Source organism: Cyprinus carpio, chromosome A8 (assembly GCF_018340385.1).
Source record: "Cyprinus carpio isolate SPL01 chromosome A8, ASM1834038v1, whole genome shotgun sequence".
Classification (NCBI taxonomy): Eukaryota; Metazoa; Chordata; class Actinopteri; order Cypriniformes; family Cyprinidae; genus Cyprinus; species Cyprinus carpio.
Window position 1 is genome coordinate 10,966,597 of NC_056579.1, and position 27,102 is coordinate 10,993,698.

At 37.0% G+C, this 27,102-nt stretch overlaps 1 protein-coding gene across 1 annotated transcript in view; it reads right to left on the bottom strand.

Moving 5' to 3' along the window:
- The window catches only part of nphp4 (nephronophthisis 4), a gene marked incomplete at its 5' end in the record, with an annotated part of 135,568 nt that overhangs the window by 24,839 nt on the left and 83,627 nt on the right, over positions 1-27,102 (bottom strand). Inside the window, 7 exon segments of the mRNA XM_042763030.1 lie at positions 2,322-2,502; positions 3,630-3,735; positions 3,737-3,785; positions 9,664-9,872; positions 13,239-13,412; positions 16,621-16,769; positions 21,685-21,819. Of these exon segments, the coding sequence (XP_042618964.1) occupies positions 2,322-2,502; positions 3,630-3,735; positions 3,737-3,785; positions 9,664-9,872; positions 13,239-13,412; positions 16,621-16,769; positions 21,685-21,819 (1,003 nt within the window).

Genomic DNA, 27,102 nt, shown 5'->3' on the forward strand with positions numbered 1-27,102 from the left:
ACATATGGAGCTCTTTTATCTGTAGTGGAGCACATGATAGGATTTCCATTAGGAAGCACTTTCTCTTATCTTCTAAATGTAGCATTGTTTTAGAGGAGATAGACAGAAGTCTACATTGGCCCCTGTTGCAAATATATACCATTGTTTTTTGTATTTTTACCGTGAAAGCAGAGATAGGGGACTCGCTTGGAAATAATTGTTGAGGAAATGCGATTTTCTTTCCTTTTTTTTCCTCTCTCCCGTTCCTCATCTCTCTTCTTCTCTGGTGCAATCTTCGTCATGCTTATCAAACGTTTGCAGATGAGCAGCGTGGGGCCAGAGGCAGGCGAATTATAAAATCCTAATCTTTTCTCCCCTCCATCTGGCCCTGCGTCTCTCTCTCTCTCTCTTTGGTATAAAGGCATAAAGAATCCAGAGGTGACAGAGCCTGTTGCTACTGTGAGAAGCTTTTGACAGATGCACCGAAACACTCTGAATTCAGAGATGATGTTAAACCTGTTCCATTAGTGCCAAATTAAATTATCCATTTTTTTTTGTGTGGATTCGCTGTTTGTTTAATTATTCACTTGTCTCTTCACATCAAGCTGAAGTTAATTAAAGAGGATTTCATTAAGAGCTTTTTTCATTGCATTTTCGCATATGACAAGACGCCAATCATCACGAGTCCAATTACATAGAAGCTTCATTAATTCCCAATGACGTGACACATCCTATCTGAGCAGAAAATGTCGAAACAGAACGGGATCGTGAAGTAAGGCATCAGTCCGGTGTTTATTACCCAGAGCGGTAGACTTGCTATGACCCATCATATCAAAAATTGACTGAATGTATTCAACGGACCGATCAAGCCATTCGAAAAACATTTGCATGTTCATAATAAAAGTATTTTTTCCCCCAATCCCTCATTCCTCTGACCAACAGTTGTCTTTGCTTTGACCTAGCCGATTCTCTGAGGTGCTTTCGAAGGATAAACATCTCAGTAAGCCTTAGAGAGCGAGTAAACCTCAATCTCTTGTTAATGGCGACCACTTATTAGGAAACAAATAAATGGACTGCACATTAATCCCAGATTGAGATACGGTGTTGAGCAGCTTTTGAGCGGGCTGTGGATGAGTTAATTGATTCCGACCGCTGAGACCAGAGACAGAGGAAAGCTGATGGGTATCTGTCTGTTTGGGTAATTTCGCAAGAAACACTTGCATTTTCACTGGGCCACTAAGACGGAGCTTAAGCAGATAAACATGAAGACAAACTGAGAATAGCTTTGACACAGCTTGGATTTCCAGAGCGGAAAACAACTCTAGAAACTAATGACGGATGCTTCTTACATTATAGTGATGTCTCAGAAAGCTGATTTCTTGTTTAAATTTTCAGAGGAATGTTAAAGACAAAGTGTATAATTTCTGTACCAAGAGCATATCTTTGCATCTATCTGTCTATTTATCCATTCATCCATCCATAAATCCATCCAATCATCTACATGTATAGCTTTTTAATTTTTTTTTTTTTTCAGTGTCAGGTTGTGTCAGGTATTCATTCAAAATTTCCTAAGCCCCTTTCACACTGCACATTGGACCCGGAAAATTGCCGGAACATTGCTGGGTCGCCTTCTGTGTGAACGCAAACACGTACCGGGATTGATTCCGGGATTGATCCCGGGTTGGGGACCTAGTAACATTGCCGGGTTCAGTCCCGGAACAAGCCCTGTGTGAACAAAAGCCAGAACTAATGCCGTGTTGTAGTGATGACGCACGTTATCGCGCGACTCTTTTAGCATGTTGTGAAGGCAGATCAACAACAAATATGTGCAAACTGTAATGAAGCAGAGATCAGTTATTTCCTCACTTTCCACACTGAAGCTGAGATCGTTCGCCAGCTTAAGTGAAAGTTAATGTGCCTAGCATTTTTGACTCGTACATTACACGTCACACCCTGATATCACGTGTTTTCACGGGACCTTTACGGGTTGTGTGTGAATGCACGCACATATTCTGGGTAATCACTGGCAGTGTGAAAGGGGCAAAATCTAGCAACCCGGGAACAATTGCCGGAAAACATTACCCGTGTGTTTTCCGGAATCGCAGTGAGAAAGGGGCTCTAGGTAAAAATGACTCATTTTACTTCTGATTTCTAATATTGAAAACAAAATTTCAATTTTAGTTCTTTTTTGTTTATTTTAATTTTAATTAATTAATTTGAATTTTGTTTAAAAGGCAACTCTGAATGGCACACAGCCTTGACAAATACAGAAATTTTTGATATTGCCACAATAATCTTACAAATGGCTTTTTTAAGTATTTTACTATAAAAATGATCCTTACCAACGTTGCCAAGCCGCAGATGCAGAATTCCTTTTAATGTAGTGTAGACACTGATGGCTGGAGTAGTGTTGTGCTTGCCGTCATGCCTGCTGGCAAAGTTGGCATCCTGCAGGTATTCAGTAGTGATCACTTCCAGCTCATGGTTTACCTGGATGGCTGCACAGCCTTGACGCAGCATATGCTCCAGAAATAAATGTCAAATACTCATTTTAAAGCAGTCGATGTGAGTTTTTAAACAGAGAGTGAACAATTATAAAAATTGTGCTAAAAATTAAGACAATTTGTATTTGTCATGTGAATTGATTTTATTTTTTTGATCTTGTGGTGTGGAAAATAAATTAAATATAAATAACAAGCAACTAAGACATATGTTACAGGCTACTGAAAAATGCCACACCTTGTGGTTGTGTTTGAATCCTAAATGGACCCTTTGTTAATTCTGAAAAGGTCAGAATCCATGATAAAGATGAACAGTCCAATTATGTTGATGTGATTGTATCTATTTCTGGTCTTGTTTTGTTTTGACCTTTATTCAACAGTTGACATCGACTTGCAGTGGTGAGATCTAAAAATCTGTGATGGATATTTCATAGTTTCATGATGAGGCTAGATTTTGAGGACGCTGGTTTATTAATTCGGTGGAAAGTGTTCAGTGTGCAGGTTGACTGTCTGTCTGAGTGAAACTATTAATTGATGATTTTAGTGGGGGGGTTTTTTTTTGCTGTGTGAATGTTTGGTTTATGTATTGTGGTGTTTTTGTTATGATGGCAAGCTGAGGACTTGCAAGGCTGTTGCCAAGGAATGTGAGGTGTGTTGTATTATTGTTTTGTCATTGTTTATGTGAGGTGAGTTGGGTTATTGTCATATTACTGCTGGTATGCAGTACTTTGAATCTTTTGAACGTGTCTAAATGCATGACCATGTTGACAACATGTAAGGTCATGTAAATGCCTTTATTGGCATTCTGTCAGCTTATTCAATGAGCAAATGTTTTGACTGTAAGATAATGTCAAATATATTTGTTTAAACAATATAGCAAAAACAGAAATATTGTGAAATATTATTACAATTTAAAATAACTGTTTTCTAATTTAATATGTTTAAAATGTGATTTTGTGATCTGTGTAATTAATTTCTTATTAATCAAAAAAATAATAATATTAAAAAAATCTTAACATTTTTGAAATGGTAGACAGACAGACATTTTCCAGTGCATAATGTAGTTTCATGGCTGGAAAATTCCCTTAATTCTCCCACTATTAGCTGGTGGGGCAAAAGCTCATTTTTGACCCTGATAGGCAATTTTACCTTCAGCTCCACAGCGGCTGAACCAATCAGCATTAAGGATTCACTGTCCCAGACATCAGTCTGCAGGGAGTGGAGTGCCAGGTATCGTAGGAACCAGCCTCGTTTGCTTGAGGAACTGCGGGTGAACTCGGTAATGCAACTGCAAACCAGGACAACCTGGGTAAGAGGAAAAGAAAAGTACAACAGGAAAGAACAAACATGAATACCAAAAGAAGACAGAAAAAAGTTTGTGATAATAGGGATGGGTTTAGTGGCCATTTCGAATGAGAGTGAAGTAAATCACCCATCTTTAACACAAATCTCAGGTGGGTGAAAAAACGCAAAGTCCAATTCTCTGAAGCATGCAATCAAGGACTTTTATGTAAAAAAACAAACACTCTGAGCTCGGTTCAGCCACCAAGCGAAATGTGTGGGAAATTTACATAAACATTTCTGAGCTCCATCCCTTTTGCACGCACCATATCCTGTCAGTCATGAATATCAAACACTGGGAGTGCCGCAGGTGCTGATGTTTTCTATATGTTCCCACATGTTTCCCTGTTTCTAAAGTGATGACAGTAATCAGTTCTGGAAATGCTTGGGTAACACTGCATTTACATTTATGTTTTTATGCAAAGCTGGAGAAGGTTTTGGACCAATACTTTATGTGTAGGCCTGAGCAATGATTTAAAGTAGATCTAAGCAGTGATATAAAATCAGAATAAACAAGTGTAAAGAAGTGTAAAGCTGTATCATTTATGTACTCGATGGGATGTATGGCAGATGCTGGTAGGCCAGAAAAGAAGGGACGTGTGTAAAAAGAGTAAAGAAGTGCAAGGCAGCATGTTTGATGTATGGCGGAGAAGTTGACAGACTTGCAAAAAGGGAAGTACAGTGGTTAAACCATGACATGTCCATAGTCTGGATGAGGAATAGCAGCCAAGTTAAATAATTTTTTCTACTGAACAGACACTTTGGCCACCTTAACAGAAATAATACACAAGTTTGAGGATTATTTTGTGTGTATATATAGTTAGAAATTACTCTAGTATGCTGATTTGGCAATCAAGGAACCTTTCTTTGTATTATCACTACTTGAAAATGGTTGTGCTGCTTAATGAAGTGTTGAAGAACAGCATTTATTTGAAAACTTTTGTAAAATTATAATTTTGAAATCTTCTGTAACATTATAAATGTCTTTTCAATTTAATGTATCCTTAAAGTATGAACATACAGCCTTAGATCTGAGTGATCTTGCGTAAAAAGAAAAGTGGTAAAGGTCCAAGCACCAATCCCTGTGGAACTTCAGTGGAGTAAGGCGTGTAAGCCTTTCCAGTTGACTTGGTACTTACTGTCATCCAGGTAGGATAAAAGCACTGACCTAGAAATGAGCATTTCTACCATCTTAGAGATCAATAGTTTGTTATTTGTAGCGTCAAATGCTGGCAAAAGATCCAGAACAAACAGTATGGGGTTAAGCAGGGACACTCTGGTGATGTGTGGTTATGGAAACAGCAGTTTGAGTGGAGCGACTGGATTTGAAGCCTGATTGATGGGGCCAAGCGGGTTGAGCACTGTCAAAATTGAACACAAATGAATGCATTTTCATTCGTGGCAAAACAAAACAGGCAAATGCAACCCTAATGCTTAATGAAGTCAAAATGTTAAACTGACTGTTGCTTTTACATTGTACTACTTCAGGCAGAGAGCCAAAAATATTATTTCTTCATTGGAGGGAAGTGCAATGCTCAGCTGAGAATCTGGGATGAGATGATGTTATGCAACAACCAGTAATTGCACAATAACAGCATCATATCCCACAGGATACAGATGTTCCCTCCAGATATCAAAAGGCCTTCTGCAAAATATCATCATTCAGCCTGTAATCTTTATGGCATTGTATGGCTCATTGTCTTGTATAGTCAGGCCAGAGGTGGGTTTAAGGGCTGAGCTAAGTGCGCTGTGGCATAATGATTTAACGCCTTATAGCAGGGGTCTTCAACAGGGGGTCTGTAACCCCTAAGGTGCCAGACAATTATCATTTGATCTCAAACTATTTTTTTTGTGAATAAATAAATAAATAAAATGTAGTTAGACAAAATACAAAGTTCAAGCAAAGATAAAATAGCTACTGTGAATGTTTCATCATTTCTCCCACACCGTACATTATTGGTAATTATTTTTTTATTATTTTCAATGTAAGCATAACATAGTATGTAAATGCATTAATGTGATTCTATATGAATCATGGTTGTGCACCATTTAGAATTAAATTGAATACCTTTTAAAATTTGTTTCAATTCCTGAATATAAATTTAATTTGAACTGAAGTAGCAAATGGTATGTAGAAGAGCAATCTATTGACAGACAGACAGACAGTCAGACCGACTGAAACATACATACATACATACATAGACAGATAGTGACAGACAGACAGCATAGACAGATACAGACTGACCAACAGACAAACCAATATATAGACTGATAGGTAGACAGACAGGCTGACATATAGATTTGCACAACCCTGATACACATGCCATTCTAGACCAGGCTTAAAATGTAACACTCAGTTTTATACAATATGTAATGGGGATCCTGCTCGGTCTTTATTTTCACCAAGTGGTCCTTAGCCTGAAAATGGTTGGAGTCTACCGTCTTTCAGGGCTGACTGTGAGGACAGGGCTTGCATGCTGATGCTAGATGTATTTTTTATGTATGATATTACATCCGTCTATTCTGAAATGAAAAGGCTGAAAGCAGGCTGTTAGAGCTGATCCTCTTTTACCCTTGCATCTCTTTGTCATGCTCTTGCGCTCTATCACTCTCTCATTATCTGTCTCATTTCTTCTGTTCTCCACCACTCTATCTAACACTTCAACCTTTGTTCTATCTCTACTGTCTATTCCAGTGGTTCTTATCCAGGTAGTCAGGGGCTCAGGGATCCTCTGGGAGGTGGAGGGGACGCAAAATAACTTAAAATTATTACAAATTTTATGATTAATATGTTAAATATTAACACATTAATAAAGTATTTTGTGATATTCTGTGTTTTGGAGCAGCTCAAGCCCTTTCTCATCGCACTGTGTGAAATACATTTTATTTTATTTGGTGTTTTGTTAATGTGTTTACTGTTTATTACTGTTTACTGTAACTGTTTACCGTAACTGTTTAGATAATTTTTGCTATATAGGGTTTTTTTGTTTGTTTTTTTAATGCTATTAAAAAAAAAAATCCAGTACATTTCTGTATAAGGATGGGCGATATGAGCAAAAATTCATATCTCTGTATTTTTCGACTGATTTGCGGTATATGGTAGCCTATATCTCTCGGTATTTTGCATTTTTTGTATTTTGAGATTGGGAGGTCGTTCCACCAGCTGGGCACAGTCCAGGAAATGGTCTGTGAGAGTGATTTTGAACCTCTTTGGGATGGAGCCACAAGGCGCCGTTTACTTGCAGAATGCAAGCTTCTGGATGGCACATAAGTTTGAACTAGTGAGTTTAGGTATATTGGTGCCATGCCAGTGGTCGTTTTGTAGGCAAGCATCAGTACCTTGAATTTGATGCGAGCGGCTACTGGTAGCTAGTGTAACCTGATGAGGAGAGGAGTAACGTGAGCTTTTTTTTGGCTCATTGAAGACAACTCTCACTGCTGCATTCTGAATCAGTTGCAGAGACTTGATAGAACATTCAGGAAGGCCCGCCAAGAGAGCATTACAATAGTCCAGTCTGGAGAGAACAAGAGCTTGGACAAGAAGTTGTGTGGCTTGCTCTGACAGGAAGGGTCTGATCTTCCTAATGTTGTATAAGGCAAATCTGCAGGACCGGGTCATTGTAGCAATATGGTCTGTGAAGCGTAACTGATGATCGATCACAACTCCTAGGTTTCCGGCTTTTTGGAAGGAGTTATGGTTGACAAACCCAGCTGTATAGAGTAGTTGTGATGAAACGATGGGTTAGCTGGAACCACAAGCAGTTCTGTCTTAGTAAGGTTGAGCTGAAGGTGATGGTCCTTCATCCAGCTAGAAATGTCTCTCAGGCAGGCTGCAATGCGAGCAGCTACCGTCGGATCACCTTGTTGGAATGAGAAGTAGAGTTGAGTGTCATCAGCATAGCAGTGATAAGAAAAGCCATGCTTCTGTATGACAGATCCTATAATGACGTCATGTAGATGGAGAGGAGAAGTGGTCCAAGCACTGAGCCTTGAGGAACCCCAGTAGCAAGAAGTTGTGACTTAGAAACCTCACCCCTCCACGACACACTGAAGGACCTACCTGAGAGGTAGGACTTAAACCACAGGAGTGTGATTCCAGAGATGCCCATATTTCTGAGGGTGGACAGGAGAATCTGGTGGTTAACTGTGTCAAAAACAGCAGACAGATCCAGCAAGATGAGTACTAAGGATTTGGAAGCTGCTCTTGCCAGTCCCAGGGCTTCAGTAACCGAGAGCAGGGCAGTCTCAGTTGAGTGGCCACTTTTGATGCCAGATTGGTTGCTGTCCAGGAAGTTATTCTGTACAAGAAACATGGAGAGTTGGTTGAACAAAACTCGCTCAAGTGTCTTTGCAATTAATGGAAGTAGTTTTCTAAAAGTGCTGGATTTACAAATGCTGTGGGAAATGTACCAGAGTGAAGCGAGGTCTTGATAATGTGAGTAAGTGAAGGTATGACTGAAGAAGAAATGGCCTGAAGTATGTGAGTGGGGATAGGATCAAGTGGACAAGTAGTAGGATGATTGGAAAGGATAAGTTTGGAAACATCCGTCTCTGAGAGTGGAGAGAAGGAGGAGAGATAGTGTGTATTAGTCGTTATGAAGTTATCATCAGTCTGCGTTGTGGAGAATTGGTCACTGATGGTTCTTGTCTTATTTGTGAAGAAAACTGCAAAGTCATCAGCTGTAGGAGTTGATGAAGGAGGAGGGGGAGGAGAACAAAGAAGAGAAGAGAAAGTTTTGAAAAATGTGCAAGAGTCAGAACAGTTGTTAATTTTGTTGTGGTAGTATGCTGTTTTAGCAGTGAAGAGATTTGCAGAGAAGGAAGAGAGGAGTGACTGATACACACTGAGGTCAGTAGAGTTTCTTGATTTGTGCCATTTCCTCTCTGCAGCCCTGAGTTTAGAGCGAGGGTTTTTTTAATAGAAAAGATTGGGGGGCATTGCAGTATTGATTCGGAGAAGACGGGGGTCTTGGAGTAAAAAAGGTTGAGAACTGCTGGTCTGTTCATTCTTCTTAGCTGGTTGCTGTAGGCAAATGAGAGGCTGCCCACGCATCATGAGACAGACATGTTCTCGTGTCATGTATATTCCACCTCATCGGATACTTTATCTAGCCAATCAGTAAAGGCTATTTCAATGCAACAGCTGGTGAAATCACTGCACAGCTACAGTTTTCCCTCATAGCGGGAGTTTTGTTCAGGCAAGATGTTGCTTGCAACACAAATAAATCAAGGCAATGAGCTTTAGCCAAGATTTTCATGGTATAACATGAGAGCAAAAAGGCCCACTATGGCGGTGGGGAAAGTGTACTTGAAGTGCTTTTAGCTCAACATTTTAAGGTGCTTTGACATATCGGCTTTTGCCAGTCTGTGAGAAACCATTGATAAAAATAACTCACATCAAGGGCAGGTAATAAGTATTTTTGGCAGCCGTATGAACCAACAGAGCCAAAACTGTTTTTCTCTCTCAACCAAGTTCATCAGAAAGTCACACCGCTTCTACACTTCTCCTCAGCAGGCTACTGTATATGAAGACTCCTTCTTAAAAGCCATTACTGGACTTCGGCCAAGAGCCATAAAACTCTAATTGTTAATTTTTTAGAGCTTTATTAATTAAAACACTGCATGCGTTGCAGTTAAATACAGCTATAAAGTTTTACACAGACATTGATCGAATTCAGTAGAACAAAAAAAGTGATAGAGGCGATTTTGAGGAGTGCGATAAATATGCATCTGCTTTCATGGATGCTTCTAAAAAAAGACAACTGATTATTCAAATGAAATAAACATGTTGAGGAGTGCAGTAGAGAATTATAAAGCATTCGTAGCAGGATGGTAATCATACCAGAGCTGAATGTGCCGTCCTTGTTGATAACAGAGAGGACACAGGGGTAATCAGAGTTGGATTTCAGGTTGCTGTTCCTTTCCGGGTCAAGCAGCTTCAGATGCTCTGTGGTGACAGGGGGGAAGCGGTAAAGCTGGAAGGTGAAATGGACAGTGCTGGGCCAGTCTGAATTTACACCAGCTTGAGGGACCCTAGGGAGAGATAGAAAACTTATTGGCATTGGGGAATGTGGCATTATTGAAAAGCAATGATGACATACATTGAGATACAAATGGATCTGTGAGGACATTGCAAATGATTTAAAAGAGATTTTATTAGAAATCCTTTGATGGCGGTTTGTTATGAAGAATCAATCTGAGTGACTTCACAATGACGAGCAAGTCTCAGTGACTCGATGATAAAGAGCCAGTTTGAGTGACTCCTTCATAAAGAACCAGTATCAGTGATGCAATGATGGAAAGTCAGTTCAATGCACTATATGATGAAGAATCTGTCATACCATGACAAACTCCTTTCAACCAGATCAGTAGTAACTAATTTAAACTTTTCTTTTTTAAAAAGAGGTCATATCACTAGGAATCAAAATGTCCTTGATATTTTTTAGATGAGGAAGTTTGTTGAACTATGAAAGCATACTGTATCTTTCAAAACTAAAGATTCCTTCCCATTTATTAAAACTCCAATATATAACATTAGTCAGATGATGTATTTAATGTATTTAAATGTAAAACAAATTCATATTAACTTTTTGGCGAAACAAAACGTGAACCTAAAATAAATAAATAAATATTATAAAATAGGAAAAGGGGCATGCAGTATAATTTTTTTCCTCAATGGGGAAAAAAAAATGTATAACCCTAATAAACTAACATGCAATCATTAATCATTCTAACACTAACATTATTAAAGTTAATGTTATAAAAAAGTTATTAATAATAAGTTAATAATAATATTAATAATGTTAATAAAGAATAACAGCCTGACTGAAACCGCTAACCTGATTAAAAACAATAAAACAGTATAGTTTTTTTAAAGTCAGAAAGAGCAGGTAAATCATAAAACAAAACTATTTAATCATGTTGAGCTTTAGCATTTCCTGAAAGCAAAATCAATAACTTTATTGCAAATTCATTGCACTGTGGCTCCTTCACAGAAGAGAAAAATCAATAAAAATAAAATAAATTATTTGTGATTTTTTGAAGCAGGACTTTTGGGGAGAAGTTACTTCCTTAAAAACATAATATTTTAAATCTATTTAATTATCCAGCAATGGTCTACTGCATTTTATGTAAGCAATATTCATCCATCACTGAACTGCTCCACACCTGAAGAAACAACTTCATTCAACACCAGGAGCTCAGGGGCAATGGGTTCAGTCATTCAAACCTGAAGGTTTAAAAACCAACATGGGCTTAGAACCCCAGGCTGCCGTTACATGAACAAAAGGATAAACAAAAGATATAAATAATTAAATTAAAGGATATAAATGAATTAATCAAAGTCCTAGGTGACATTTGAGAGCTGTCAGGGCAGTGTGAAGAGTTCGCCTCCATCCTCAGCAGAATGAATTAAAACGGAGGGATAGATTAGGGAGGGATGATTGCTTTCTTTTCTCTTTGTGAGGAAGATTAGCAATCAATCACTCAGAATTAGATAAGGATAGAAACTATTTAGAGTGCGGACAATTGGCAGGCCCACTGAGCGCGATCACATCACAATTCCACAGTTTAAGTGCTATTCACTCAAAATGTCAGTTCTGACCTCAGAGCCAATCAAATGACTTGAATTCTTCAATTAAAAGAATAGGCCTTACAGCTATGCAAGGATTTCACATTTATATTCATCTGGTAAACAAAGGGATTGATAGATCAGCATGGTGAGAGGAAATTTCTGAGAATGCAGACACATGCACAATGACGCATTTTAAAATTGAGATTCATTAGGCAGATAAATGACATACTTTTATTTCCTTTACAAAGAAGAAAATGCATTCAGGTATTTCCATCTACCTTTAACCAGTAGGTCACTATCATGTTAGTTGATTCACCAGCCTTCTTACTGAGTGTTTAGAAAAAAATGTTTAACCAATCCATCCAATCCATTACCCTGTCAAAGTGTTTGCCCTCTTTCACTTAAAAAATTGAAGATAATAAATAAATCTCAAATGCAGAGCTTTACAATAACCTCATATTAAGACTTATGAACATTATATAAATGATTATATTATTATTAGGGCTATCAATCAATTACATCTTTTCATATTACATGATATCACAAATTCAGTATAAAACAGGTTTTGTTTTGTTTTTGGCAGCAGTACATTTGCATGTTCAGGGTTCTGTGATGTTGGTTAATAGTCACATGACATAAAAGTGAACAAATAAAATATTGCATTTTTTTAGTACTGTAAGTGTATTGACTGTTTTACTGTACAATGATTTACAGTATAGGGCTACACATTTTCAAAAATTATATATTGTGTGTGTTAGACTAAATCATAGCCATTAAGCAATATCACAATTTAAATGTATGCAATATATTATATATAATTTAAATGTATGCAATATATTATATATTATTAGTAAAATGTTTTGTTTTTTTATTTTATAGTTGCAAATAGATATATTTATTTAGACTTATTTTCTCTTTTGGTCAATTAATTACATTTCATTGTAACAGTCTGTGATAAATATTGAATAGAAAGAGAAGGAGAGTGTGCTTTAAATCTATCAATGCCTGATCTGAGAACAGAGAGGTGCCTGAGTCTGTCACAAGCACACTTGACAAGTGCCTTTTCTTATGTAGACAAGTTGGCATCAGTACTTGAGTGATATATGGACATTGGCTGATTGGAGGCAGAGATAAGTTAGTCAGAGATGCTTGGCCCTGAACCAACACTTGAAGAGCTGCATTACTATTGAAATAAAGGATCTGACATCTCCTGTTTAATAGCTAGTGTTTCAGCACTGCTTGTAAAGGCTGTAGACTAGAACATACTGCTCTATAACAGACCCGCCTGTGAATCCTTTTAAGCTGATCAAGGCATTTTGTAATCAACTATTAAAAATACTAATGTATTATATTACTTCTTAATATTATTATACAATTTCAATGCATTTTTTTGGCCTTTTCCACATTGCTTTAAATAGATTTTTCCTGGAATACACAAATAACCATCTGAAATAAATGATTTAATTTAGTAGAGTACTTAAATAAACAACATTATTCCAGATGGATGATGTTAGAAAAAATTAAATAACATTCACTTTAATTTCCAATATGTCTGTGTTTTTCCAGACATGTCTACAATTCAAATATATTGTGTGCAAGGAAGTAAACTGTGACGATATGTTCAACAAGCAGAAAACCTTTTTAGTGAACCATTTTTGAGTGAAAAGATGCAGAAAATTATTTTTTAAAAATGCCCACAGATAAAAGCAGAGTATTACTGTGGATATATACATATAAATACAGAAAAGAACACAGTAGAACAAGAACATAATATTGCAACCATAAAATGCAACCAGTGTTGCTATGGCCTGACATTCAGAATTACCTGGTAAAAGCCAAGGAACTGAATGATGAGAGTGTTGGCCTGCAGAGGGTCTGTTTCTTCTCTCTGGGGGTTAAGATTCACAGGCTCAGAAGGATCCAGAACCTCGGCCACCCGGTTCTGAATGTCCAGGATCTGAGGAAAACCAGAGGAGGAGAGCTGTGCCAGAGATCTCCGGGAGGTCGATCTGGAGGAGCTGAGATAGACAAATCACATTTGCATAGTGAAAAAACCAACAAAATAAAAAAACTAGCTGTCATACAATTTTGTGACATATCTAATGATATGTTAGCATTACATAATGCAGTAATGTAGCCTTTTCCAATTACCAAGGCATTTTCTTACTGAACATCTGCCATACTGAGCCTTATTCAGTTCTGCGTGCTTCACAGATTTTTAGTTACAGTACTATACCTGAAGCGCATGATCTGCCAAGTGCTGTCGAGACAACATAGGACACAGATCAGTAAACAGATGTGGCAGCCTACTGTGCACTATCAGGTACATTCCATGTGTCGTCATAGCATTTCACATGTAAAAACCCTGTTCAGCCACAGCATGATCTGTGTCAAATGTTAGAGCTCCAATGAAATCCTCGAGTGATCTGGTAATATGTCCTGCTGTTATATCTCACACATGAGATATCATTCAGGGTTTTATGAAGCTTACATCAAGCACCACTTTCTTAAGGACATCAGAAATGACTTCTTTCCTGGAAGAATTGCATTGTCGCAGATAAAACGATATTGTCGCACTTGAAATATGTTCTGTTAGACATAGAAAGAATATCAGACCAAGAGAAAGCAAAACAGAGCAAATACATTAAAATGTGGGCGGTATAAAGGCTGTTGAGGAGAATTGTACAGCCTAAGATATAAAACGTTGGATATTTTCAGATATATATATGTGTAGTTTATTTAATAATGTAGAACTACAATCTTCCTGCTGTCAATAGAGATCTGAGAACATAATCCAGCCACAGATTTTCATTGCTAGACCTGAACTCAGGTAGAAATCAGTGGTATGTCAATATGGAAAATGTGAATATGGAAAGTCAATATGATGTCAAACTTGGCTGTTTGAACTCCATAAACTTTCACATATGTAAAACATTTCATCCTCCCTGTACATGAACTCATTATGATTATTGTTGCTCATTAGTAATATTTTTGATTTTGTTGTGGATGTGTGTGGAGCCTTTTTAGAGATATGAGGAGAGAAAATATATGTGAGAGTATAGAGAGAGGAGGACTTTAATGTGTTCTTCCAGTGACTCACAACTAATTAGGAGACATAGTAATTAGGCCTACACTTTAATTGCCACAGACTAAGAGGAATATAATATTACCTATGGATCATGGTAATTTTCTGCTGAATTACACATTAATAAGCCTTGCTTATTATTTTCACACTCGCCTGCCCAATAATTTTTTTTACGAAGATCCACACAGAAAAAAGACTGAAAGAGAGAAAAGAGAGAGACATAAACAATGATTTTTTTTGATGGGATGAAAACTTAATTTGTTTTGATTGATAGTGTAGAGAGATTAAAAATATTGAATTACATGATATGCTGATTAATACAAATCATAGTTTATTAGCACCATCAATATTTCCCGAGAAAAGCCCCCAAATGAAGCCTGTGGGCTGCATGGGCCAGTTATAGGATAATGTTCAATATTATAATTGAGTTTGCTGTGGTGTGAAATGATTAACAAATGAATATAATTATATAATCATTTCAATCCAAATTGTGGCGGACTAAAATTACCTGAATGCAAAACTTACCTAAAATGGGCTTTGGTTTATCATATGTATGTGTGACATGTATTTTGGATCAAAACCATACGCATTTAGAACAAGAGTCAAGAATGTAATTTATTATTTAACATAATATCCTCAGGAAATCAAATGGACTTCTGTAGAGTCCAAAGCAATCCATACCATAATTGAGATTAGTGGGCATGATTAAATTAATTAAAATGTAATTATTAAAAAAATAAATTTTTATATTCTAGTTATTTAAAATAATTTGGTATCTTGAATGTATTTATAATGAAATTTGTTTTTTATATTTTATTTCTTAAGATATTGAGATGAGATTGACTGAGTAATTTTAAAAACTTATTTTTTATCTGCATAATTAATGAAGTTGAGAATCTGAAGAGATGTATGTAAAATAACCAGAAACTCATTTAAAACCCTTAGAACACGAGGAAATTGTTTTATTTTTCTGTGTGTTTTGTGATATTGTTATAATGGAGGTCATAAGGATCTTCTGACCAAATTAAGGTCCCTCACATAGAAAAAAAAATCATTTGAATTCACCTTCAGTAGAATGTAACTTAATTAATTCCAGCTAGTAAAATTAAGGTCCCTCACATAGAAAAAAAAATCATTTGAATTCACCTTCAGTAGAATGTAACTTAATACTCATTCTAAATAAGAGCTCTCTCTCTATCTTTAAATCCATCCATTTCCATATGACACAAGTTAGTTCATTGTATTGTGTGAATTTGCAATCAGGGCCAGATGTGTCAATAATGTTAACGCCCAATCAACTGTCTTTGGTCAGAACCTCAATACTGAACTGTCTTTGGTCAGAATCAGATGATGAACTGACACCGAACAGCTCCTGAATGACAGCTCTGCACTCCGACAGACTTTAAACAGCAATCTCGATGAACAGCTTCAGCAGAACTGTCGCCACTTTTAAAGGGAATGACAGATTTTAAATGTGCTGGTGTCGTTGAAAAAAAATGAAATACTTCAGCTAAAATAAGCATGACATAAAAATGTGTTTTGGTGTATTGGAAATTTGATGCATGATGGGGATACAGAGTGACTGGCATTAGAGAAAACAGCAAATTCATGCATGATGGGGATACAGAGTGACGCTCTAAAAAGGATATATCATGGAAAAAAAGGATTTTACTTACTCTTTTGAAAAGAAATAGTTCAATGTATCATGTATACATACTCAAAACACAAATAGCGTTTATATACAGCCTATAAATTCTATATAAAAAGTCTGTCTGTCTGTCTATCTGTCTGAAGATATTTATCTTAAATTTTTGGTTGATGATGTCAAAACTATGAGCATATTATAATATCTGTGTTTACATATCAACATCTATTCAATGTTCAGCAACTTGGCCTCTAGTTGAACAACATTAACCTCTGCTAACACTTAGTGTACCTGCATTTACATTTCTAAGAAATAAAACAGTACAGAAACAAATGCAAGTGAAGTAAATTGAAAATAGGAATAATGGGTAAAGGCTTATGTTTGTTTTTTGTGAGAGACATAAGTGTAATTTTGATTATGAGAGAAAAATTATTATATGAAGAATATGGTCACTGTATAACTGAATTATTTGTTAGTGTGTCTGTATGGTTCTCACCCAGAAGCGTGTGTTCCGAGGGTGATGACAGGGGCGTGCACTGAAGCGAAGGTCAGCTCCTCCATCTCATCCTCTTCCTCACTTCTGTTTCCCTCTGTCTCCTGCACACTCAGCTCCAGATGAGCTATGCCGCCGGCAACTGGACGCTCCTGATTCAATTTAAACCAGCACACAGGCAGAAAGAGAGAAAAACAGACAAATTCAAGAATCATTTTGGACTGAAGTTCAGCAGCAGATCCTGCAATATAAAAAACCCAGAGGCTTTGATGAAGTTTTGGCTCATAAATCTTCAGTGTATGATTATCTCTCTCTGTGAGGACTCTGCAAATTACTGAGAATATTTCATCAGCAAATCTAAAAAGAACCTCCTAAAATGTGCAAAAAATATCCATGTTTGAGGGTAATAACAGATGTTTAGGAAGCAGATGAGAATGTTAAGACAACAAAGAGGTCAACAGATTAGAGACAAAATCAGTCTGGAAAGTTCATTATTACTTTCACAAAAAAATAACATACCACAGCCAAAAGAAACCTAACAACCAAACACTACAAGAACTTCAAGTTCTTTATGAAATGCCTGAAGACACGACTCTTCCACAAGGACTTGATCAAAAACCAACTGCAACATTTTCTATACTCATTACCTAGCTTCAGACAAACCCACAGGCCACCAACAGTGTTCATTGACCGTCAGATTTACATTGCTAAAAAAAATTGGCAAGTTTTTTCTCAGTCAGGCAAGCTTTAATCTGATTGGCTGGCTTTACACAGTTTCTGAGAATCAATGTGAACTTTTGTTTTTTTGCAAGGAAACAAAAATTGTTTCTTTTGAAGACGCACTTTTTTCTTTAAGTTTTCAAGCTTAGTGACATCAAATCAAATATAAGATAGTTTAGTCTGAGACTACTAACTAACCACAAATAGAATTGCATATTTTGCTGCATTATTATGTCTGTGAAATAATGGTATTTTGTTTTTTTTTTATATTTTTTTTATATTTAATAGTGTTTATGTATTTTGATTTTTTTTTTTTATTTTTTTTTGTTTGTTTTATCGATGATTTGGTATTTTAGTTAGTTTATATTACATAAATGTACTCCTAAATGACAGAAAAATAAATAAATAAAATAGTTAATTACTTGTTTGGATGTGTGGGTATGATCCTTGCTAATACCTTTATTAAAAGTTTTTTATGAGTGTTTGATTGATGAATGAATAAGTTTCACTAACATACACTACTGTTCAAAAACTTGTCAGATCTTGAATTGAATTTTTTAAGCAAGGATGCATTAAATTAATCGAAATTGACAGTAAAGGCATGTATATGTAAAACATTATATTTAAGTATTAATTTGTCAATATATATTTATATTTATATGTAATATAAATCATATGATCATAAATTATAATCATAAATAATACATATGAATACAAACACACATATGTATGTATGTTTTTATATATATACATATATAGCACACACACACACACATACATTATATGTATGTACATGTGGCATGCTGGTATATGCATTCAAAATCACATTCAATCATGCACACTATACACACACACATACTGTAGATGTGGCATGCTGGTAAATGCATTTAAAATCACATTAGATAATGTGCAAGTGAATTCCAACATTCGGCATTTGTGTTTTAAAAGTACAGCTCAGGATGTTCACAAAGCTTTGTCCACACCGACTAATATTTCTAAGTCAGCTGCAACCAAACTCAAAAAGAATTTGAAATTCTAGCTTGAAAATAAAACTGAGATTCATAGATAGAAAAAAAATGCAAGGGGAATAATTTAACACCGTCACAGAATCACCCAGAAATGACAAGCAGGAAGTTGAGCATAGCGAAACTTTCCTCCTTAATCTCTGTAGAAGAGTCCATGTGTGGCACAAACAGCCTTAAACAAATGTGGAGGCGGTAAAAAAAGCACTTTATATGTTTATTTACATACTATCATATAGTCAAATGCACCGCATGACTAAAGGCAATGGCATAAACATACATGCTCCCACACATGATTAACATAATATCTGTGGATATCTTTGTTGAAAATGTTTGATATTTTCCCACTCTATACAGGCTGTATCTAACCACGCTGTATTTCCATTAAAATAAAAAAGCCCATTACCATTACAAACCATTCCCAGTCCTGATTTCTCAGCATGGATAGCTGAGAATGCTGTATAAAATATAGAGCTGTAATAATGCACTGATGGTTTTATCGTATAATACAGTGTATTTTTACACAGGAAGGTACAGTACAGTACATTACACTAAAAGGACAGTTAAACATTAAAAGAATATTTCTTCTCAAAATATGATGAACATTTACCCAACTTCTAGCCATACAATATGTCAATGTCAATGTCAATGTCACATTTATTTATATAGCACATTTCCAAGGCCAGGGCCTACCAAAGTACTTCACAGTAAAATACACAAAAAAGAACAATGAAATAACAAGATACTAAGGAAAAATAAATAAATAAATACACATAGAATACAACACATTCATCAAGGCGGCTCCCCTGTGCCAAAAGCTACTTCAAACAAATGAGTCTTCAGCAATGATTTAAAAGTGGACAGGCTACTAGCAGTCCACACAGCTATGGGCAGTGAGTTTCAGAGAGTGGGAGCTGCCACTGAGAAGGCTCGATCACCACTGGATCTCAATTTCGATCCAGGAACCTCCAGGACCATCAGGCTGGCTGAACGGAGGTCTCTGGAGGGCCTATGCAACCTGACAAGGTCTGTAAGATACTCTGGGGCTAGCCCATTGAGACATTTTAAAAACAAATAAAATAACCTTAAAATCAATCCAATACTTTACTGGAAACCAGTGAAGCGATGAGAGCACTGGAGTAATGTGCTCCCGCTTCTTCCTGCCGCTTAAAAGACGAGCTGCTGCATTCTGTACAATTTGCAGACGATAGAGCTCAGACTTGTGAATGCCTGTATACAAGGAGTTACAGTAATCCAGGCGAGAGGTAATAAAAACATGAATAACTTTTTCTAGGTCAGCCTGTCTCAAATACGGTTTGACTTTAGCTATCAATCTAAGCTGAAAAAAACTAGACTTAACCACAGCACTGACCTGCTTATCCAGTTTAAAAGCACTGTCAACAATCACTCCAAGATTCCTGGCATGGGATCTTAAATGAGGTGCTAGTTGGCCGAGGGAGCTGGTAAGAACCTGAACCAACTCTGGACGACCAAACAAGACAACCTCCATTTTATTCTCATTAAGTTTTTAAAAGTTTAGGTCCATCCATGTCTTAATATCACTCATGCAGTTTATCACGGCCTGCAAAGATTCTTTTTACTGGAACCTTTAGCGGTAGATACACCTGCACATCATCAGCGAAGCAGTGGAAAGAAATGCCATGCTTCCTGAATATGAATCCCAATGGGAGCATATACAGGGTGAATAGGAGTGGACCCAAAGCTGACCCCTGTGGTACCCCACAGGTCAGAGAGGCCACTGAGGAGGAAAACTGTCCCATTTGTACAGAAATTGAAATATGTAGATGAGTTTGTTTCCTCAAATTTAGCATTACATCACTTGCTCACCAATGGATCCAATGCAATTTATAAAACAATTTATAAAAACATCACAATCATCCACAAGTCATCCACACAACTCCAGTCCACCAATTAATGTATTATGAAAAGAAAAGCTTTATGTTTGTAATAAATAAATCCATCATTAAGATGTTTTTAACTTCAAACCATTGCTTTCAGCTTATATATGCGTCCTTTATCCATAATATTGCTCTCTCCAGTGAAAAGACGTCTTGTCTGAATCAGGAAAGAAACATGCACAGGTCATCCACCTAGTGAAAACAGTTCAAAATGGCTCTAAACATGTTGGTGGATTTAATGTAAGAGGGCAACAGGGGATAGACTTTTTTACTGGAGAAAGTGCTATTATGGATTTTGGCGAGAAACGATAGTTTAAAGTTAAAAGGCCTTAATGATACATTTGTTTATTATAAACATGCAGCTTTTCACTTCACTACAAATCAATGGACAGACTGGAGTCACATCGGTTACTTGTGGATTACTGTGATGTTTTTATCAGCAGTTTGGACTGCACCCATTCTCAAGTGATGTGGTGCTGATGAAACAAACTCAAATACATCTTTGATGGCCTGAATACATTTTCAGGATTTTTATTTTTATTTACTTTACTATTTTTATTATAACTACTTTCTTTAACTCAAATCATATAATATTACCTGAACCAATTTTCTTTTTAGCTAGTCTGGGAACTTTGATCTTTCTATATGATGTGATCCTCCTCCACAGTGCACTCGCTCCATTGTTTACATGCAAAAGCTGTATCATGTTGTTGCCAACTCTTGTATCATCAGGGGAACTACGGTTTCACAACAACAACATTCAAACTCCACAGTGGAAAAGTCTTGCAGTACATAAAACGTTGCTGATCATATGAATCATTAATCATATAAATATATTACAGAGCTCAAGTGAACCAATCCGTTGGACCACTGATGGATATATTATGAGATATGGAGCTGAAGAGTCACCTAAAAACTAATTTGCATGATTGTCCAATATAGTGGTGTACACTCACTGAACCTGCTCAAGTTCTGGTCTGTCTCTCCAGTTTTTTCTGGTAAAGAAAATGTGAAAGTGGCACTTACAGTAGATCTTTCGCAAGCGTGAAACATGGAGCAGCTAATTTCATCAAACCAATTTGACAGTTAATGGGGCTCTTAGAAGTACTCTGTAGTTTGATACAAAGTTTTTAACCTGCAAAATGGTAGTGAACAGCTGCAGCTCTAACACGTAAAAAAAAAAAATTTAATATGAAATTTGTTCTGCTCTTGACAGGTGTATTGTGGTTTTAGTGGTGTACAGGTGTCTGTTTACTGAGGTCATGTATGTGATTTTTTTCTATGTTTTTGGTTTTGGTTTTTTATTATTTTTTGTGTGTGTGTGTTTTATTCCTTTGCATGAATGTATTTTTTTGATTTGTGTGGTTGTGTGAGTGTGTGCGTGCATATGTGGGTGGAAAACTTACGACATGTGACAGCTGGTGGGCCGATGCCATCGGGGAGGGAGAAAGCAGAGAGGGGAGCTGTTGTTGCCATGGAGACCCCACCGTGTGGCTCATGGTTGGGTAGCGTGAAGTCGCAGCCAGCTGAGAGAGAGACAGCTGAACAACAGAACCAGAGAAAGGAGAGAAAAAGAAAGAAAAAAATTAATATATATTTATCGTACAAAACAACGGGCAGAAGCATTTGATGGTGTGGCAATCCCCTGCAGCTGGCATCTACATAACGCCAACATCCAGCCAACACAAAAGCGGGATGAAATTAGAAACCTGTTTAGGTATAAATGTGACAGATCCGGCTTTGAGTCTCACTATGCACATATTTTCATACATTTTCTCTTTCTTCACTTTGTGCATTTCACCATTCCTGTTTGCCTCCTGCCTTATTTTAAGTCTCTATTGTTGTCAAAAGTAACATTATACCTTAACACCAATATACACAAGAGTTTTCTGATGCATTCATCAGTTTCATCAGCTTTTAGATTCTGATATAATTCATCTCAGTTGCTAAGTTTCTCATATGTTGTTTTTTTTTTTGCTGCCTAAAACATTTAATTTTAGCAGAAGACAGAAAAGTATATGTGTAAACTGTATTTGTTGTGAAAACAAAGGGACGCAAACTGATCAGGTTACAAAAATACAACCCTGATGGGGGGGGTCAAAGGTCAAGCCCCACCCCCAAGCAAGAAAATCTTTAAAATATCAGCTTTAAAATGTGCTTTTAAAACATTTTTAAACTGTTGTTTAAACATTCACACTATTGTTATTATTATTATTATTAATATAATTTTATACTCATTACAATTTTGGGAAATGGTTGGCATGTGTTGCGTTTTCAAATGCACATTATAAGAAATCCAAACTCACAGAAAGGTCATAAGTTTGCATCCCTGTATTACAGCAAGCAATAACATATCATATCATAATCATAAAAAGCACTCTGATATTTATCTAAATGAAGACATTAAGGCTGTGGTGATGTAACTGTGCTGCTTTTATTTAGATTTAGTTAGATATTACGGTTTGAAAGACTTCCTCGAGTGCTAATGCTCAGAGATTTGTACAGACTTTAGCATGCATCAGTTGCTGAAGTAAAGCACCTCTCTGCCCTTAAGAAAGGCTGATGGATTCACAGGCTGTGTGATGTGATCTAGTAGATGACTGTGATGAGGTCAGCGGTGTTAAACTCATGACTCAACTGTGTCCAATACAACCTAAATCACTGACAGCCTGTAGACCCTAAAAGCATTTCTCCACTGACCCCAATACAGCATAAATGTATGACTCACTGGCCCCAATAATGCCTAAACACATACACATACTACAGTGAGCCCTGAATCTCACGGCACCCAGCACCAACTGATCAACTAACTGCATAAAATAATTAAGACTACGGCTTTCAAATTGAGGGCCTGTGAACCCCTCGAAACTTTGTAGTGCACCACTTCAGCCAACAAGTTTTGTTGCATTGTACATTAATTTGAATAAACGCGTCTGCTATTTAAAAGACATGAACAGTGAATGTTCATAAAGAATTGCAAATAAAAACATTTTTAAAAAAGATATTTTAACATTTGAAATCGTAGACTTAAAACAAATTATTATTGTATGTTATTAAAGTTAATATTTAAAAAGTATTCTGTTAAAAAAAAAAAAAAAAAAGTTGGGAAGCCCTAGTTTACATTGTACTGATATCAGTATTGTGCTGCACTGATGAATAACAATAATATTTGTGATCCTCGTCAGACAGCAGACACAAAAACAAATGACTCTCACTACAATGAGTTATTACACCTTTTCACTGTGAAAAGAGATGTAAGAAAACAGAGGGAGAGGAAAGAAACTCAGATCCACATGACAGCAGAACTACTGACAGACACAGTGCCAACAAAAAAGGCACAAGGTTTGAATAAAAACCATGCACGTCGATATTCACAAAGCTAGCTCTTGTTTGACATACGCTCACTTTCATGCATACTAAAATCATAAAATCAATAACGGAGGCATAGCGGTGTCAGAAAGAGAGAGAGAAACAGATAGAGAGAGAGAGAGACAAAGGCTCTTTTTAAAAAGCATTAACTATAAATAGAGAGCATTAAAGCACCATAAGTCAGGAACGCAACAAGGTACTGTAAACCTGAACATCACATCCAAATGTGCTTTTTGATTATTTTATTTCAAAACCATGGACATTAATAGAGCAGAACAGTGACTGCCTACATCTTCAACCTTGGTTCCAGTATTTATATATACACACCTGTTTAAATTTTTACATAGAAGGCATGTATGGTAATTTATATTGTATTTATATTGATATAATTATATAAATATCCTTATAATATTATACAATATAAAATATAATTGATTATATATATATATATATATATATATATATATATATATATATATATATATATATATATATATATATATATATATATATATATATCAACACTTTTACTCTTTTCAGTACTGATTGAATTATAACTAATTCAGTCTGCTAATAACTCAAATATGTTCACCAACTTACATTTACTTTTATTTTTTCATAGCGTTTATCGCAATGTTATTTCTTTCTCCATGAAGGATAAATGTGACGTTGTCATAGATTTTTTCCAAAAATAACTTTGACTTTGGGAGCGTACATATGGTGCCTTAATAAAATGCTGCCTGCAGAAGGAAGCTCACAGAGTTATGGAACAGTTGTGATATATTAATTTAAAAGCAAACACATCACATTAAATGTGTGTGAAACATTTATGAAACCCATTTTGTGGTTGATATTAGACAACAAAGCATGCTTTGCAAGATGTAGAATGACTAAACCAGTCTGTGCATGAAATTCTGATTCCATGTGTGAGTGAAAGAGAGAGAGCAGCTGAAACGAGACGGAGCAGCCCATCAATCAGAAAGATGTGCTACAGCCTTGACAGCCTTTTTCAGACTAAGTGAGGGACTCAGGCTTTATAGAACAAACACAGGCAGCAGGGTCGGTGAAAAAAGCGCTTGAATCAACCTTTCCAAATTGGTGTCCCTCTAAATTAGTGCCGTACCAAAATCGATGCGGACCAGATCCATCCTAGGAGCCTAGGAAGTGTCACTGGATATTTTAAAGGGTCCTTAAGGTCTGACAGCATCTGCTTTGTTTTCTTTTGTTTTGCTTAAGTGTTAAATCAGGCTTTACTGAAGGGAGAGAAAGTCTGAACAATTTGGATTCAACACATTTGTGTTTGTGAGCCAACAAAATCGTTTTTTGCGGACATGGAAACTTGCAATACACATTTGAAAATGGAGGGAGTTTAACAAACTATCCTAACAAACCATACATCGATAGAAAGCTTATTTATTCAGATTTCAGATGTATAACTCTCAATTTCATAAAAAAATTCACTTAAGACTGGTTTTGGGGTCACATTTGTTCCGATTTTAAATTGCACTTTGGATTTGCAGTAGTGTATGTAGCCTTGTCAATTGACTTTTTTTTTTTCTACTTGTGAAGCACTTTGATCAACTCTGTAGTTTTTAAATATGCTACATAAACCTGAGTTGAGTTAAGGTGAAAAATTGAGATTGCAGTCTGTGCTAGCTGTGACACAAATAAAGACCGTTTTATGTAAAATTGTTGCCAATCTATATATATATATATATATATATATATATATATATATATATATATATATGTGTGTGTGTGTGTGTGTGTGTGTGTGTGTGTGTGTGTGTGTGTATATATATACATATATATATATATATACATATATATATATATATATATATATATATAATGAATTTGTCACATGTAAGATCTGTTTTGGTTTCATTTTCTATTTCCATTATCCTGTTAGTTTCCATGGTTTTTGATTAATTGGCTCCTCTCCTTCGTCGTGCGCTTTGCTTTACACAACATCACGTAACAGAATAGCGGACCAAAAAAGTGAGTAAGATTAGCGGTGTTTTTCTTTCTTTGTTTTGTTTTTCCCCTCTCCTGGTATGGATTTACCAGCTTTCCAGCTCCTATGCCTGGAGCAGTTGGACCGTTCGCTGGAGGACCACACCAAGGACTTTATCGATCTGGCGTGTCTTACCCACTTCCCAGACCACTCGCTTTGTGTTTTTTAATACACTGGCCTGAGCGAGCAGTGTAAGGCACTCCTACCAGCTAATGGTCCCAAGGAGGATTTTGCCACTTTCATGGAGTGGGTGCTGGTGAACTGTGGATCTCCATTCACCCTCTGCCCCGCTGAGGAGGATATCTCCTACCCCACTCCCAAACCAGAGACCAACCAGCTGTCATCCCGCTGCAAGGAGCAAATGCCAGAGCCCACCGCAGCCGCAGAGCCCGAGCCGGCTGTGATTAAAGAGCCAGTGTCAGTGGCTCCGCCTTGGCTCCTAGCTCCCTCATCTCCACCGTGGCTCATCATCCCACCAGCTCCACCAGGCTCCCTCGTCCCTCCGGCTCCACCTTGGTCAGTCGTCGACCATCCGCCGCCTCGGGACTCCATCCTCAGTCACTCCGGCTCCACTTCCGGAAGCCCGCTGCTGCCTCGGTCACCTGAGCCTTCTGCTCTACTTTGGCCATCCGGCTCCTCTGTGTCACCCTGGCTGCTCTGCTCCATCCTTGGCTCCTCATCCATCGGCTCAGTCTCCGTCAGTTGGCCCCCTGGTGTTGTTGGCTCCTCCTCTACTATGGCTCATCCCGCCGTTGACTCCACCATGGGCTGCTATCCTGGCTGGCCCCTGGAGTTATTTCTGTTTTCTATTGGTTGTGTTTCTTGTCTGGCTCCTCCCTCCATCCACTCCGCCCTGGCCATGTGGACTATGCTCCCATTCCATTGCCTGCCCCTTGCCTTCTCCATGCCCCCCTCCTGAACCCCCACCCTCCCTCCTCTGTTGGACTATTTTTGTCGGTGCAAGGACACACTGTTCCGGGAGGGGGCGAACTGTCACATGTATGACCTGTTTTGGTTTAAATGTGTTCCCATTATCCTGTTAGTTTCCATGGTTTGATTAATTGGCTCCACACCTGTTTCTGTTTTTCTTGATTACATTCACTGTTTAAGTCCTGTGTTCTCCCCTGATTCCTTTGTCCGCTATTGATGTTTGATTATTTGGATTTGTGTATGGTTGTGCCCTTTCTCTCCTGTGGATTATTAAAAGATCTATTTTGATATCTCCTTTGTGCGCTTTGCTTTACACACCATCACATAACAGAATTGACCTTGTGTAATCAGATTAAAAAACAAAATTATTTTGAGCCAGATCAAAAACATACAGTATGACAACTGTAGCCCAATTCCAGAAACAAAATCCAAACTGAATAAAAATCACATGGAATGGCACTGAATCTAATCAAAGCAATAGAGTCAGATCAAAACAGAGCCTAACCTA